Here is a 15,555-nt window from a genome sequence, read left to right as displayed (position 1 = left end):
TTATAAATTTTTTTTATTCATTATAAATTTTTTTTATTATTCATTATAAATTTTTTTTATTATTCATTATAAAATTTTTTTTATTCATTATAAATTTTTTTTATTATTCATTATAAATTTTTTTTATTATTCATTATAAAATTTTTTTTATTCATTATAAATTTTTTTTATTATTCATTATCAATTTTGTTTTATTATTCATTATCAATTTTTTTATTATTCATTATAAATTTTTTATTATTCATTTTTACATGGTGGTCACCACTTATCAAGGCCCGAAGGCCACTCAGGGATAAGGGTTATTGCGTGTACAGTAATCAATGAGATAATATTGTAGTAATCATATTGGGGGTTTTGATAGTGTCTTACTTAAGGGGGCGGTTTGTCAGGAGTTTGTTTATGTTGGACTTGAAGACGTCCAAGTTGTAGTCAGGTGGGAAACAGGCAAGCGGCAGAGAGTTCCACTGGCGTGCAGTTCTAAGAAAGAAGCTTTGCTCATGGAATCTACGTTTGGATTGCTCATTTTCGTAAAATTCATAGACGCAAACATTAAGAACCTCATTTCAGGCGAGAAAATATTTAATTCAGTTGCACAATTGAAGACAATTTGCACAACCTAGGAAGGCAAACTATTACAAATATACACACACATACACGTGTATATATATATATATATATATATATATATATATAATCAAATATTTCTACTATTATATAAAAGTCACTTTGTGTGTGTGTGTGAATTCTTCCTCCTAGGTTCTGAAACAGCTGAGCCAATCTTTTGAAAATTTCACACAAAGCTAATTTATATATCTGGCAGTGTTCTTAGATATGTTTTGTACAGAAATTCATCCAATAAATATCGAAAATCAAAAAAATCCAATCTTAAAAATAGTTTTTCTCTCTTATAGATAAAAAGAATTTTTACAGGGGAATTTTTTACATTACACCGGCCAAAGGAGATAATAAAATTTCAGCAAATCATTTCTTCTTAAAAAAAACCCAGAATTATTGTCATCTGGAGATATAGCTCAGTGGTGGAGCATTTGATTTTAGATGGAATTATCCCCTGTTCAAACCCGGGTGTACCTCACCATTTTATTTAAATTTTTTCTTATTAATGTGATATTGTAAACAAACATAGACGGAATTTGATGGACGACATTATCATTATTTTTTTTTTTTTTTGCGAATTAGTTCACTTTGCAAATTATTCCTTGTAATATATAACAATCAATAGTATTGATTCTATAACAATTTATATGCAATCTGTATAAATTAAAATATCATGTTTAAGCGTATTGTATGACTGAGCGACACCGAGCAGCTAGCTAATTGTACAGGGTGTCCAAAAGTCATTGAAGGATTTTGAACTTAAATAGATTCTTTATTTTTTTATGATATCTTTCTGTAATTTTAACACAATCTGACTAAGACACTAGGAAATTTAAAAAAAAAAAAATGCAAAATTTTAAAAATCTTTATGAAAAATGTTTTTTAAATCTTGCCCATTTTCAACTTTGCATATTTGTGCTCTTTCCAAAACATTCATGACAGATTGAAGAATCTCTGGATTGCGATTTAACTCCCTTATTTTGTTCCCTATGTTTCCTTCAATTCTTGCAGGGTTTGGGGTTTGTTAACGAAGACTCTTTCTTTAAGATATCCCTTACAAGAAAATGTTGGGGCTAGTCAAGTCTGAGGAACGTGGTGGCCATTTGACATTGCCATAGCGGGAGATAATGTTGCCACCAAAGCATTGCCTGATTTTGGCAAAACAATTTCGCAACTTGTGTACGTTGTTCAATGCTATATTTATCCATGATTAATTTCCAAAATATTATCATTATACTTATCCATGATTAATTTCCAAAATATTATTTGTAAAATATATGAAATAGAGAAAAAAATAATCGTTAATGGTAAAAAGACAAAGATTTTCAACCCTTCAGTGACTTTTTGGACACGTGTAAGACATGCTAAATTAAAATATGAATAAATACTATTGTTATATTATGGAGGAGGTTCATAAACACATCGTGTGATTGTGTGTTGTGTTACTAAATGTCTATTTTGGGGTTCTCTAGTATTTGAACCATTGGTTAGTCTTACCGTCTATTTACATTTTGTGATCGTCTAAGTATGTTGCTTGCATGTGTCATAAACACATACATGTATTTCAACATATCTCATCAACTTTTCAGCTGCGTCGTTGATCTTTCTGTCCACCTGGGAATTTCTTCTGTTCTTGGATGGAAGCTGGAACCTGTGGACGAATGCATTTCAACTTCAAGACGATGGTTGATGTTATATAGTTTTTTATTACTTCCCAGTAATGACGATATACTATTTGTACCTACTGAGCATTTTCAGGAATGTACTGAAATAATTTAAAATCATAATTTTTTTTTGCACATTTTTAAACTTAACGTACATTATATCATATTCTTCAATTCAAAATGAGTTATTCCCCTTGCTAATTTTTATTTTTAGGTGATTGTCTTGGTCCGACCAAGTAAATAAAAAAAATTGTAACTATATTATTATATCTCTCCTTATGTATCCAACATTAAACAGGGTTTTTTACTTACAGGAGGCAATTGTGAGATTTACATATATTATTTTTTAAAAAACTTTATTTTATTTTTATTTTTTTAAATTTTTATTTTTTTAAATATTTTATAGGCATTGTATTTGGTTTCCATGTGAAGATGCCCGAATCAGTAGCCAAATTGGCAAGGTCTTATAAAGTACCGGTCGAGACCCACAACGTCATCTACAAACTTTTTGATCGGTTGAAGGATCACCTAAGTGGAAAACTTCCTGACTTAACAAAAGAAGAAATTATTGGTAAAATCATTTTTTTCAGTTTTTTTTACAAAGATTTAACTTAAAACAAGTAACATCATCATCATTATTATTACCATCATCATTGTCACCATCATCATCATCATCATCATCATCTCAATCATCATCATCATCATCATAATCTACATAATAATCTATATAATTATAAAACTCAAATAACCTTGTAACGGGTGTTGTAACTCAACATTCGGTTTACGACTTCCGGTTGCGCATGCGTACATAAACATAAACCCATAACAGCGTGAACAAATAAACATAAATTGCTACTTTTGCAGAATTTGACCTGCGCACTGAAATATCAACGTTATTATTTAAAAATTATTATTTAATATGGGAAGGGTGGGGATGTTTTGCAACTATTCTGTATTACAACTATACTGTCGCAATTTTCTTACAAATAAATCAACTTTAACCCATTGACAACAAGAACAATTTACAACTGTGATTTCTCTACCGCCTTCTTTTTTTTTAAATTTATTCTCCATTTTTTAATACACCTTTCTTAAAAACGTTCATACATTTTCTTCTACACTACCAACATAAATAACCCCGAAAATGTTTTTTTTAATTTGCATTACAAATAAATAATTAATGCTACAATAAAATATTGTTTTACTGTGTACGTTTTCAGCATCCTAATTTTTTTTTTGTATTTAAATTATCTAAATAAACAATTGTTAATACTTTCTGCTTTTTTTTTTTTTACCTCGTTCATTTCTGTATTACGCTTAAGTTATTTTAATGCAATTTTCTTACAAATAAATCTACTTTTTCTTCTGCACTACCAACATAAATAAATAACCCCAAAAATGTTTTTTTTTTAATTGCATTACAAATAAATAATCAATGCGACAATAAAACGTATTGTTTTACTGTGTACGTTTTCAGTGTCCCAATTGTTTTTTTTTTCATGTTTAAATTAAAAGATATATCAAAATTTGAATTTAACTTTAAGTATTATGGTATCTGTTCAGTGCACATTTACCTATAAGTATGGCAAACCACTTGTAATTCAATGGGTGTAAGTTTTTTTTTTTTTTCAAAAATAAACAATTATAAAAAGAACGACTCATAGAAATCTATCTATATTCTTTTTTCATTTTAATATACTTTGAGTGTCACGCTCATACATTAATTCCATAGCTAATATAACATACTGAACCAACGGGTCACAGGTAGTCTAGTATCTTATAATATTTCAAACTAATCTACCATCTTGCAATGCTTAGTTCAGGGACAGTATAGTATTAGCACTGTTGTCATACCTTCCTCCAGTTATTACCTCTGCCTTTTGGACTTTGTTGGATATATTCGTTCATTATGATACCATCCTACCAAGCCTTACCTCCTATTTATGCATTAATAACCTGAAACTTAACAATGATTCACTTACTCCCTTGACGCTCGCATTTACAAATATTCGTGGACTTCGAACTAACTTAGATGACGTAGAATCATTTCTCCTAGCAAACTCCCCGGATATTTTAGCACTAAGTGAAACTAACTTGCACTACTCCATCCCCTCTAACGTCTTTAACATTAGCAACCTATATTTTATATTTTCTTTATCACTCTTGATCAACTCAGGTCTGTACTCTAATCAATCATGTCTCTGAGCATAGATGTAGCACTTTCCTTTGACGCTAGTGCCTAAATACATGTATTTGGTGACTTTAACACCCACCACAATAATTGGTTTGGCTTCTCTAACTACACTGACACAGCTGGTAACATCATCCATAACTTTTCTATATCCCATTCCTTGATACAGACAGTAACATTCCTGACCCATCCCCCAGATCGTCAAGACCAGGAAACCTCACTTCTGGATCTATTTCTGACAACAGTTCCTGAGGATTGCAACCGAGAAAGCTAACATGCTTGCCCGTCAGTTTGCCTGAAACTATACTTTGGACCCATCAAACCACTCACTCCCTGATTTTTCTTTGCAGAGAGAAACCACACTAGATGATCTAAAAATCACCCCTTCTCAAGTACATATCATAAAAAACTTAGACACCTTAAAAGCATGTGAACCTGATCTCATCCTGACTGTACTATTAAAAAAATACTCCGCTGAGGTTGCTCTAATTCTCTCCAAACTTTACAACAAATGCCTTAACGAATCTTGCTTTTCTGACTGCTAGAAAACTGTGGTATCAGTTTACAAAAATTCTGGCAAAAGAACTGACCCATTAAATTATTGCCTCATTAGCCTCCTCCCTCTTTTCGCAAAAATATTTGAGTCCATAATTAATCAAGCTCTAGTCCACCACCTTACAGTTGCTAAACTTCTGTTCGACCATCAATATGAATCGAGGCAAGTCCGTTCTACTGCAGATATTCTAACTGTAAGCTCTGAAGTATATACCATGCACTGGATAAGGGAGGGGAGGGCAGTAGCCCTAGATATATTTAAGGCTTTTGACAGGGTATGGAACGATGGTCTTCTAATGAAAATCAGATCCTATGGTATTACTGGACGAATACTTAAATCCTTCTATATATATAAAAGGCAAAGTGTGTGTGTTTGTATGTCTCACAAAAACTTTCGACAGAACCAAGGGATTTTCACCAGATAGGTATCATTTTCAAGCTCAAACCTTTGGACGACAAATATCGAAAAATTGGTTAAAAACATTAATTTCTTCACCCTCAATCGGACACCTTTCTATAAGGAGGGGTAGCAAAAATCGTTCCTTCATAACAAGATGGCTGTATATGCACGCGCAAAAAAGGTTCTTTCTTGAATTAGTTTAAAGTTTCTAAAAGCCGACCCAATTTTGCTGACGCGCTTTTAGCTCAGTGGGTAAAGGACTGGCGTCATTATCTTAAGGTTGCAAGTTTGAACGGTGTTGTAATATTTCTTTTCTTTTCTGATTTTGAAAGTTTTGATATTGAAACAGGATTATTTATGCCATTTTTCATGTTCACTGTTTTCTTGTATTTTGTTTTTACGATTTTTAAAAAAAGATTTGCATCACGTTCGGTTTTATTTTTTTTTTCATCACGTTCAGTTTTTTTTTTTTTTTTCCGATTTTTAAAAAAAAAGTTTTAATATCGTTCGTTTGCATCACATTCGTGTTTTTTTTGTATTTTTTCCATCACGTTCGTTTTTTTTTGGTTTTTTTTCACGATTTTTTAAAGAAGTTTTAGCATTGTTTTTTTATATAATATTTATTTATTTTACTTTGCTTATTCTTTATGTTCCAATTTGTTTTGATTTACACACACACCTCTAAACACCCGGACAACACCGGGTACCCCCGCTAGTCTTAAATAAGAGAAGAATCCAGGTTGTCCTTGATGGTCATACATCTAAACAATATGATATAAATGCAGGGGTCGATCCTTGGACCTTTATAATTCTTGATATTCATAAATGACCTCCCTGATAAAATAGTCTCTGAGATGAGTATATTCGCTGATGACACCATGCTCTATAACGGGGGAAAATGAACGAACACATATCCAAGGTGATAGCGCTACTGACCTCCAATCTCTAGCGGAATGGGTCTAAAATGGATGGTAACGTTCATTGTTAATAAGGCTAAGCTTGTTTCCTTTAATAGTTACAAGAAACCTTTTCAACAATTTCCACTAATAACCACGGCTAAAGATTCATTACTTGAAAGTATTTCATTCTAACTCCTCAGCCTAACATTCACAGGGAACATGAATTGAAACAGATACATTGAGAGTATTGCCAAGGCTGCTGCAAAGAAGGTGGGCTCTCTCTACCATGCTAGAAAGTTACTTACATCTGAAAATATCCTGTACCTCTACAAGACCACCATTCGCCCATGTATTGAACATTGCTGTCATATTTGGGCTGGTGTATCTGCTATTAATCTCTCATTCCTGGACAGGGTTTAAAAGAGAGTCGCAAACCTGATAGGTCCTGAACTGTCATCTAAGCTTGAACCTCTGTCCCATCGACGAAATGTTGCATCCTTTTGCCTGTTTTACAAGTATTCTAATGGTGGATGTTCTGATGAACTACAAGCCCTTGTATCCCCTTGACGTAAATACCCCCGACAAGCAGCAAACTTCCACCCTTACACAGTAGAGATCCTTGGATATAAGAAAGCCTTCTACTCTAATAGTTTCTTCCCTAGGACTGCTAAACTTTGGAATTCCCTTCCTGGTTCCTGCTTCCCCAACTGTACTGAAATGCAGAAGTTCAAGTATAATGTGAATAGACATCTTGCTGCTCAACTCCCTACATAGTATCCCTGCAAATTATGTCCCAGCTAGTAACCTCCTGCAAATTATGTCCCAGCTAGTAACCTCCTACATCAAAGTGAAAACTTCTAAATATATTGATTTCAAAAGTGGAAATCCAATGTTCAGTCTTTTGTCTTAAAATGACTGTTACTCCCAATGTAAACAGACATCTTGCTGCTCAACTCCCTACATAGTATCCCTGCAAATGTCCCTGATAGTAGTCCCCTACATCAAAGTGGCACTGTGCTTTGTTTGAGGTGAAAATGCAATTAAAATTGCAGATATTTTTTTTTTGTACAAAGGAATCACCACTGTAAAAAAAAAAAAAAAAAAAAATCTACAACAGAAAGATGAAACTTCTTTTTTATTTACATTTTCACCCCAAACAAGGCACAGTGCCGCTTTTGCAACTACAATAGACGTGCGTTAGAAGCAGAGATGTGTCATTGAATTTTTCCATCCAGTAAAAAAAACAACATTCATCAGCATCTGTTGAGCATTTACAAAACTGATGCAGTTGATGTCAGCACAGTTAGGAGATGAGTTCGTCGATTTCAGAGTGTTGACGGAGATGTGAGCGACAAAGCACGCTCTAAACATTTTCAACCAAGGCATCATTCATTGCAACAAAAGTGCATTAAGAATGGTGTTGACTAGAAAAAAAAATAGTAGAGCACAAAAGGTTGCTCGTTTTAATGGTGCTACTTCCATGTTCGTAGCTCTTCAATGATTTATTTTTTGAGTTAAAAAAAATAGGAAGCCTTACTTTTGAAACGACCCTAGTTATAATAATAGTAATATTGATGTAATATTTTTAGTTATGCAAGAAGAACGTCTTCACTGGTAAGTCAGAGTTTATGAATTTTTGTATAGTAACATTTTCAACAACAAAATAAACGTCTTTATACATAGATGTTGGAACAATTAATTGGAAATCGAAAAAATCAGTATGGGAATTAGAAATTCATACTAGCTGACCTAATCGCTGCTGGCATAGGGATCCTGGTGTTTGTTAAGATATAGTCAACGGATCAATTTTTTAAATATGTCGTTTTAAACAAAAACAATATTGCATACTTGTCATGCTGAAAATAGTAATATATCTAAAAATTATGAAAAATAATTGAGTAGAAAATTATTTTAAAGGTAATTTTTAGGGAAAAATTTGATAAAATCGCATTTTTTTTTTTAAAACGTTATAAAGTAGGCAGTAGGGACATAAACTCTGAAACGAATATTTTAGTTGTGTCATGGCTGCAATATTTGTTGTCCAAAAACACAATAGCAGTTGTTCTACGCAATGAATTTTTATAATTTATGGATAGTTTACTATTTTCAACATGACAATTAAGTACATAATGTTTTTGCTTAAAATGATATATTTAAAATATTTGATGTGTCGACTATAACTTAACAAGCACTGTTGACTTATAACTTAACTGGAATCCTAATATGAAACAGAATGAAATCAAAGTAGAATAAACGAGTTTGTCTTGTAATTATAGTTTAATTGGTTTTTGTGTCTTTAGTTTAATTGGTTTTTGTGTCTTTAGTTTAATTGGTTTTTGTGTCTTTAGTTTAATTGGTTTTTGGACAATTGTTTGTTTTTGACTTCAGGTGAAGCGAATGTCCTGGAAATCTTCCACGTGACGGTGAATAAAAAGAAAATCCCTGTTGCTGGTTGTCGATGCACGAAAGGAAGCTTACGTAAAAAACTCAACTTTAAACTTTTGCGAGGAGAAGATGTGATTTATGACGGTGAGTCCATTTTGTTTTTTCCTGTTTCGGTTTCATTGTGCAATGCCGTTTCTTTTATGTAATCTGACTCTGCTAAACTTGCAACCAATAAATGAAGTACATTTTTGCATCATCTTACCAGTGTTACGGATTTGTCCCTAGTCTAGGGGTAATGGAACATCGCAAACATATAATGAAGAATAAAAGAGTAAAAAAAAGATAATTTGAAAAGAAAAACAAATTTTTATTAACAAAGAAAAGGAGAAACAAAATCAAAAATAGTAAAGAAAATCAAATGTCTCATAAGCTGTTTATAATCGATAGTGTAAGGGGAATAATTCTGTTTTCTAGTTATTTCCCTTTTAATGTTTTTATAGTAATGTTTGTTTTTATCTTTAGACATAAATGCTTTTTGGTCAAATATAATTCAGAAACATCTATCTTTATCAGTTTTTGATGAAAGAGATTTTTCTCTGTCTCTTGTTTGGTTCATCTGTTATTTCAACGACTCGAGTTTTATATATTATTCCTTAATTGGAATTCATTTTTTGAGATGAGCATTATATATATTAATTTATTTTTATTTTGGACTACTAGTCTCATTTTTATTAGTTGTTGTTTTTCATCTTTTATTGGTTTGTTTATTCACAACGTTTCGGCCAACTAATTTCTCTGGCCTTCGTCAGGTGGTAACCGCAACGGATAGGAACTTCGAATCTCCTAACTGCATTCTCAGCCATCACTGCCATCCGTAGTTGTTGTCGTCTCACCACATTTTGGCCAATTAACCTCTGGCACGCTTTGGGTGGGATTGAAACCGCTATCTTCAGACAATGTTCATCTGGAACTGTAGAGATTCAATGCGTGGCGCAGTTGATAGAGACGTTGAATCAAACAAACATTTTAGCTTTTATATATATAGATTAGTGTGAACACGGGTGAAGAATAATTTTTTGTTCTGCCATCATTTTTAAGGGAGGATGTTAATGAAGATGTGCACTAGTGAATTTAATAATTTGTGATGAGAAATTAAAATTATTTTTTACAACAAATTTTATTTTCAGGTGGTTTGTCGTCAATGAAGCATTTTAAAAATGAAGTCGATGTTATCAAAACTGATTTTGAATGCGGCATCTCCTTAAACGATTTGGATGTAGAATTTCGACGTGGAGACCAACTCATATGTTATCAAGAATATCAAGTTCCCCAGACGATTGATTGGGAAGTTGGATTTTAAATTCTGCCGTCGGACTTTTATGGACTGATTTTGTCTTCCACTTTCTTTTTTATTCTTTTGGTCTTTGAAAAATGTTTTGCAGCATTTGTTGGCAATTATCTGAAAAGCAGAAAATATTTGCTGTTTGATGTACTCAAAAAATATCTTCACATCTATGCACATCCATTTTATTGAGATCTTCAAATGTGGTTACAAAATATTTTTTTTAATATCTTTTTGAACATTGAAAATTTATTGGCAAGAAAAATTTCAAAAACTAAATCTACCACATTTTTTGTTCTTAAACTATTTAAACTGTGACATATCTTTTAAGAAATTCTTCTTGCATAACTAAAAAAAAATCATGAGTCATATCTTTTGTGCTATATTATTATTATTATTAATAATATTGTGTTATATGTTATTATATTATTAATGTTCTGTATTATTATTATTGTAAAAATAATAAATATCTGAAATATTAATTACATCATAGCTAGTGAGCATATTCAAAAGGTTAATCAAATAGAAAGTACCTGGCATAAGATGTTTGCTTTGCCAAGCAGAAACAACTTCTGAAGTTCGGTGGTGTTGTGTAACATAGTGCATATGAACACGTGGGAAAAAATCAGCAGCAGTGAAGGATGACTGGCTTACGCAGAGATTAGCAGTAACCGAAAAAAGCGCATACACAAATTATGAAGTATGCATGAGAACAAAAAGGAAAGAAGGAGACAAAAATGCAGCAAATTAGCCATGGTCGGAGAAGCAAAGTGCGTGCTGAAGAAAATGGACGTATAAAGTCGAGGGTAAGAATGGGTTGGCTGTTGCCAGCATGTGGTCGGATGAAGGAGAAATGCACCAGACTAGACAGAAATGTTTTTGTTAAAAAAGAAAAAAAAATGCCGACCTGGAACTTTTTGCAATCTCCACTCTCAGTTTTGTAGTTTCTCATTTTCTTTTGCCTGTTAAGTGACAGCTAAGAGAGAATTTACTGAAACCACCAAAAAACGTTAGTCTCCTCCCACTTTTTGCCAAAATATTTGAGACCATAATTAACCAAGCTCTAGTCCATCACATAGATGCTAAACTTCTCACTGACCAACAATATGGATTTAGGCAAGCGCATTCTGCAGCAGTCATCCTAACTGTAATCTCTGAACGTATATACCATTCACTGAACAAAGCGGGGGAGGGTAGAGCGGAAGCTCTTGATATATCTAAGGCTTTTGACAGGGTATGGCATGAAGGTCTTCTCAGGAAAATCAGATCATACAGTATCACTGGAAAAATACTTAGCATAATTAAATCCTTCTTAGATAAGAGAAAAATCCAGGTTGTCCTTGATGGCAGTCACAACGAAACAAATACAAGGAAAGAATTTGACTCGCTTTTTTTTTTTCTTTCAATGAAACAACAGACATTTATTTACAGGTACTTTCCAGAATAACGTCTTGTCTCTTGTTCGAAAGTCTTCTCGTACTTCAATGTGCTTGACAAGACTGGTACTCTTTATCCAGCCATGTTTAGGACATATCTTTTCCTGTTGCTCTCAGCCCACGTGTGTAACATGTCTATCTCTATCCTTCTTGGTCACGTTTTTTAATAATCATTTTCTCTCCTTCTTCCTTGCTGTGACATCATCTTGCACACGGCTTGGTCATTTGTACACAGCTGCTGCTGTCATCTGCACTCTGTTACAGGTAGCAATATACAACTGTGGAATTTTCATCCACTGAGTTATTAGTGATGCCGTTCACTGTGCACGGTTATCCTCCTCTTTGTTTTAATGGATGTCATCACCATGTAGCGAAGTTAGCAGTGTATACAGGACAAGCAAACAAACAACACTACAAAGCTTTAGAAGTTTATATAGATACAACAAACGCAGACCCAACAGATGGTGACGTAGTATAGTAATATATTTTTCAACAAATTATCTAATCAAGTTAAAAATAGTTGCCGTGTGTAACAATTTAATAATAATAAACATGGATTGAAACCTATTGAATGTACATTGATTCCGACAACGTTTTGAAAAAACATTATTAATAGACAAACATAAAAGCAGATGCAAAATAAAAAATGTGGTTATTAATAGTATGAAGATCATTGAGAAAAATAAAATTTTTGTATGTTTTTTTTTTTTACAAAATTTATATCATTTTATAAAAATTTATACTCAAAGCGAGTCATGTTGTTTACAACTGTTTAAAAACTTCAGGTAGCTTACCATAAATACAAATTCTTATCTCCCAAACTTGTATTTCATATTCAGTATGAGAAGAAAATGAAAGACGCGTAGATTAAATCATTTGTTTTCAATGTAAGGCAAATAATTCTTTTTCAAATAACCTGGTCCAGATCACCAGCATAGCGTTTCACTCCATATGAACACTGAATGTCATCTACTTTGTATAGGTTGTTTCATGTTTTCATCCTCAGTTGAGTGTTACTCATTCAGTGCCGAAAGAGCTTTGTTGTCATTATCTGACTCATTCTATCATCAGATGCTTCTATATAAAAGCCAAGTACGTCCAAGGATGGAATACTGTTGCCATATCTGGGCAGGAGCTGCAAAAAACAGCCTATCCTGCCTTGACAGAGTACAAAATAGACTTCGTGGCTTAGTAGGGGATGCCCTTTTCTCTACCCTGCAACCTCACTCCCACAGAAGAGACGTTGCGAGCCTATCCTTGTTTTATCGTTATTTCCATGGCAGGTGCTCGTCTGAACTCCAATCTCTGGTCCCCCCTCGCCAATCTTTCATGAAAAACACCCGTCTAGCCGAATCCACTGTGAAAAATTTCTCCCACTCTTTATCTGTGCCTAAATCAAAACGTGGATTCCATGAACATAGCTTCTTTCTTAGAACTGCACGCCTGTGGAACTCTGTTCCGTCTGCCTGCTTCCCACCGGACTACAACTTGGATGTCTTCAAGTCCAATGTTAACAAATTCCTAATGAACCACCCCCTTAAGTAAACACTTCATCAAATCTCCACACTAACGTAATGTACTTGCAATAACCCTTATCCCTGAGTGGCTTACGGGCCTTGATAAGTGCTGATCACTGTGTAAAAAAAAAATGCTGGTGTTGTTCGCTCAAGGCCTGTGATAGTGGCAAATCTCTTGCGGGATGGTAATTGCTGTGGGACCTCTTGGTATCTAAATATGGAATGTTACACTCTGCCTTTGCTATCACCTCTTAATAAATCTGTTGTGATTTCAGATTCCTGCATGCCTTATTGGACTTGCTTCATAATTCGGTGATACAATTTTCAAAAATCTTAATTAAATTTCTAAGTGTATTAATTTATTTAGATTTAAATCAAGCATTATCAAATTGTAAATACTAATCCATTTCATTGATGACAAATAACTATTAACTAAAGATCTGGTTCTTGTCCAGAGTACAACCTAATTAAAATAATAAAAATACAGAAATATCTTTATTATATTTGTATCTGTCACAGAACAAAAATGCCATATTCCAAAAATCACATAATTTGGTCAAGTAGTTTTTTTTTTTGATTAAGAAAATAAAATTTTATGAGGCTGCGAGTATTTAAAAAAAAAATTTTTTTACAAAGGCATCACCACTTATCAAGGCCAAGAGGCCACTCGAGGATAAAGGTTAAAGAGTGTACAGTAAAAATTGGACAATATAGTAATCGTTAGTAATGGAAATTCGGTAAATTTGTTAACTTATATGGAACGGCTCATCAAAAACTTGTTTATGTTAGACTTGAATACAACCATATTGTAGTCAGCTGGAAAGCACGAAAACAGAAACCAATTCTATAGGCGTGCAGTTCTAAGAAAGAAGCTTTGCTCATGGAATCTATGTTTAGGCTTAGGCACAGATAAAGAGTGGGGAAAATTAGTGATAGTGTTTTCTGCTAGACAGTTGTTTCTTGGCGAGGGAGGATCATAGATTGGAGCCCAGCCAAGCACTTGCTATGAAAATAACGATAAAACAGAGACAAACTTGCAACATCTTTTCTGTGAGAAAGAGGTTGCAGGGAAGAGAAAAGGACATCCCCTACGAGACTACAAAGTTTATTTTTAACTCTATCAAGGCAGGATAAGTCCTTTCTAGCAGCTGTTGCCCAAATGTGGCAACAGTACTCCATCCTTGGATGTACCTGGCTCTTATATAGATAGAGAATTGCATCAGCAGTGAGATATCTACTGGATCGATAGAAGGATCCCACCATTTTTCCAGCGGCCTTGGCAATGGATTTAATGTATGTGTTCCATTTAAGATCAGGAGTAAAGGTCAAGCCCAGAAGCTTGTCAAAACATGAGGCCTCCCCAAGACAAAAGCCATTCATTTCAATTGATGCTAGATGGGGATCAGAGCGTTTATAATGTAAAGATAAAAGCTTGGTTTTAGATGCATTAAAAGTAACCAGCCACTCCTTTCCCCATTCTACCACTTGCTCAAGATCAGAGTAGAAAGGATCGGAGAGAACTTGGTCGTTTACGGTCTTAGATGTGCTACCATAGATGGTCGTGTCATCAGCATAAATGTCTATGAATGATGTGAGGATGTGATTTGGAAGATCATTAATGTAGATCAGGAAGAGAGTTGGCCCCAGGATGAACCTCTGAGGGACTCCAGCATTAATACTGAGAGCTTCTGATTTCTGCTCATCAACCACTACTCTTATGAACCTATCAGAGAGAAATGATTTAATAATTGAGAAGACATTTCCAGCTATACCGTAGCTGGAGATCTTGTGAAATAAACCTTTATGCCATTTTTTTTTTTTTTTTTTTACACAGTGATCACCACTTACTTATCAAGGCCCGGAAGCCACTCAGGGATAAGGGTTATTGCAAGTACATTACGTTAGTGTGGAGATTTGATGGAGTGTTTACTTAAGGGGGCGGTTCATTAGGAATTTGTTAACATTAGACTTGAAGACATCCAAGTTGTAGTCCGGAGGGAAGCAGGCAGACGGAACAGAGTTCCACAGGCGTGCAGTTCTAAGAAAGAAGCTTTGTTCATGGAATCCGCGTTTTGATTTAGGCACAGATATAGAGTGGGGGAAATTTTTCACAGTGGATTCAGCTAGACGGGTGTTTTTCGTGAAAGATTGGCGAGGGGGGACCAGGGATTGGAGTTCAGATGAGCACCTGCCATGAAAATAACGATAAAACAAGGATAGGCTTGCAACGTCTCTTCTGTGAGAGAGGGGTTGCAGGGTAGAGAAAAGGGCATCCCCGACTAAGCCACGAAGTCTATTTTGTACTCTGTCAAGGCAGGATAGGCTGTTTTTTGCAGCTCCTGCCCAGATATGGCAACAGTATTCCATCCTTGGACGTACTTGGCTTTTATATAGATAGAGAATTGCATCAGTAGTGAGATATCTTCTGGAGCGGTAGAAGGATCCCACCATCTTTCCAGCGACCTTGGCAACAGACTTGATGTACGTGTTCCATTTCAGATCAGGAGTAAAGGTCAAGCCCAGAAGCTTGTCAAAACACGGGGCCTCACCC

General features: G+C 34.1%; 1 protein-coding gene across 1 annotated transcript in view; it reads left to right on the top strand.

Moving 5' to 3' along the window:
* Positions 1–10,533, top strand: part of LOC145260289 (translation initiation factor IF-2, mitochondrial-like) — a 58,133-nt gene extending 47,600 nt beyond the window's left edge. Inside the window, exons 15-17 of the mRNA XM_080118142.1 lie at positions 2,686–2,850; positions 8,713–8,853; positions 9,897–10,533. Of these exons, the coding sequence (XP_079974268.1) occupies positions 2,686–2,850; positions 8,713–8,853; positions 9,897–10,069 (479 nt within the window). The 3' untranslated portion in view covers positions 10,070–10,533. The remainder of the gene's footprint in view (positions 1–2,685; positions 2,851–8,712; positions 8,854–9,896) is intronic.
* Positions 10,534–15,555: the final 5,022 nt, after the last annotated feature.

This window comes from Euprymna scolopes, chromosome 36 (assembly GCF_053919585.1).
Source record: "Euprymna scolopes isolate OS-2025 chromosome 36, ASM5391958v1, whole genome shotgun sequence".
Classification (NCBI taxonomy): Eukaryota; Metazoa; Mollusca; class Cephalopoda; order Sepiida; family Sepiolidae; genus Euprymna; species Euprymna scolopes.
The sequence above is the reverse complement of the archived record's forward strand: the minus strand, read 5'-3'. Positions and strand labels throughout refer to the sequence as shown.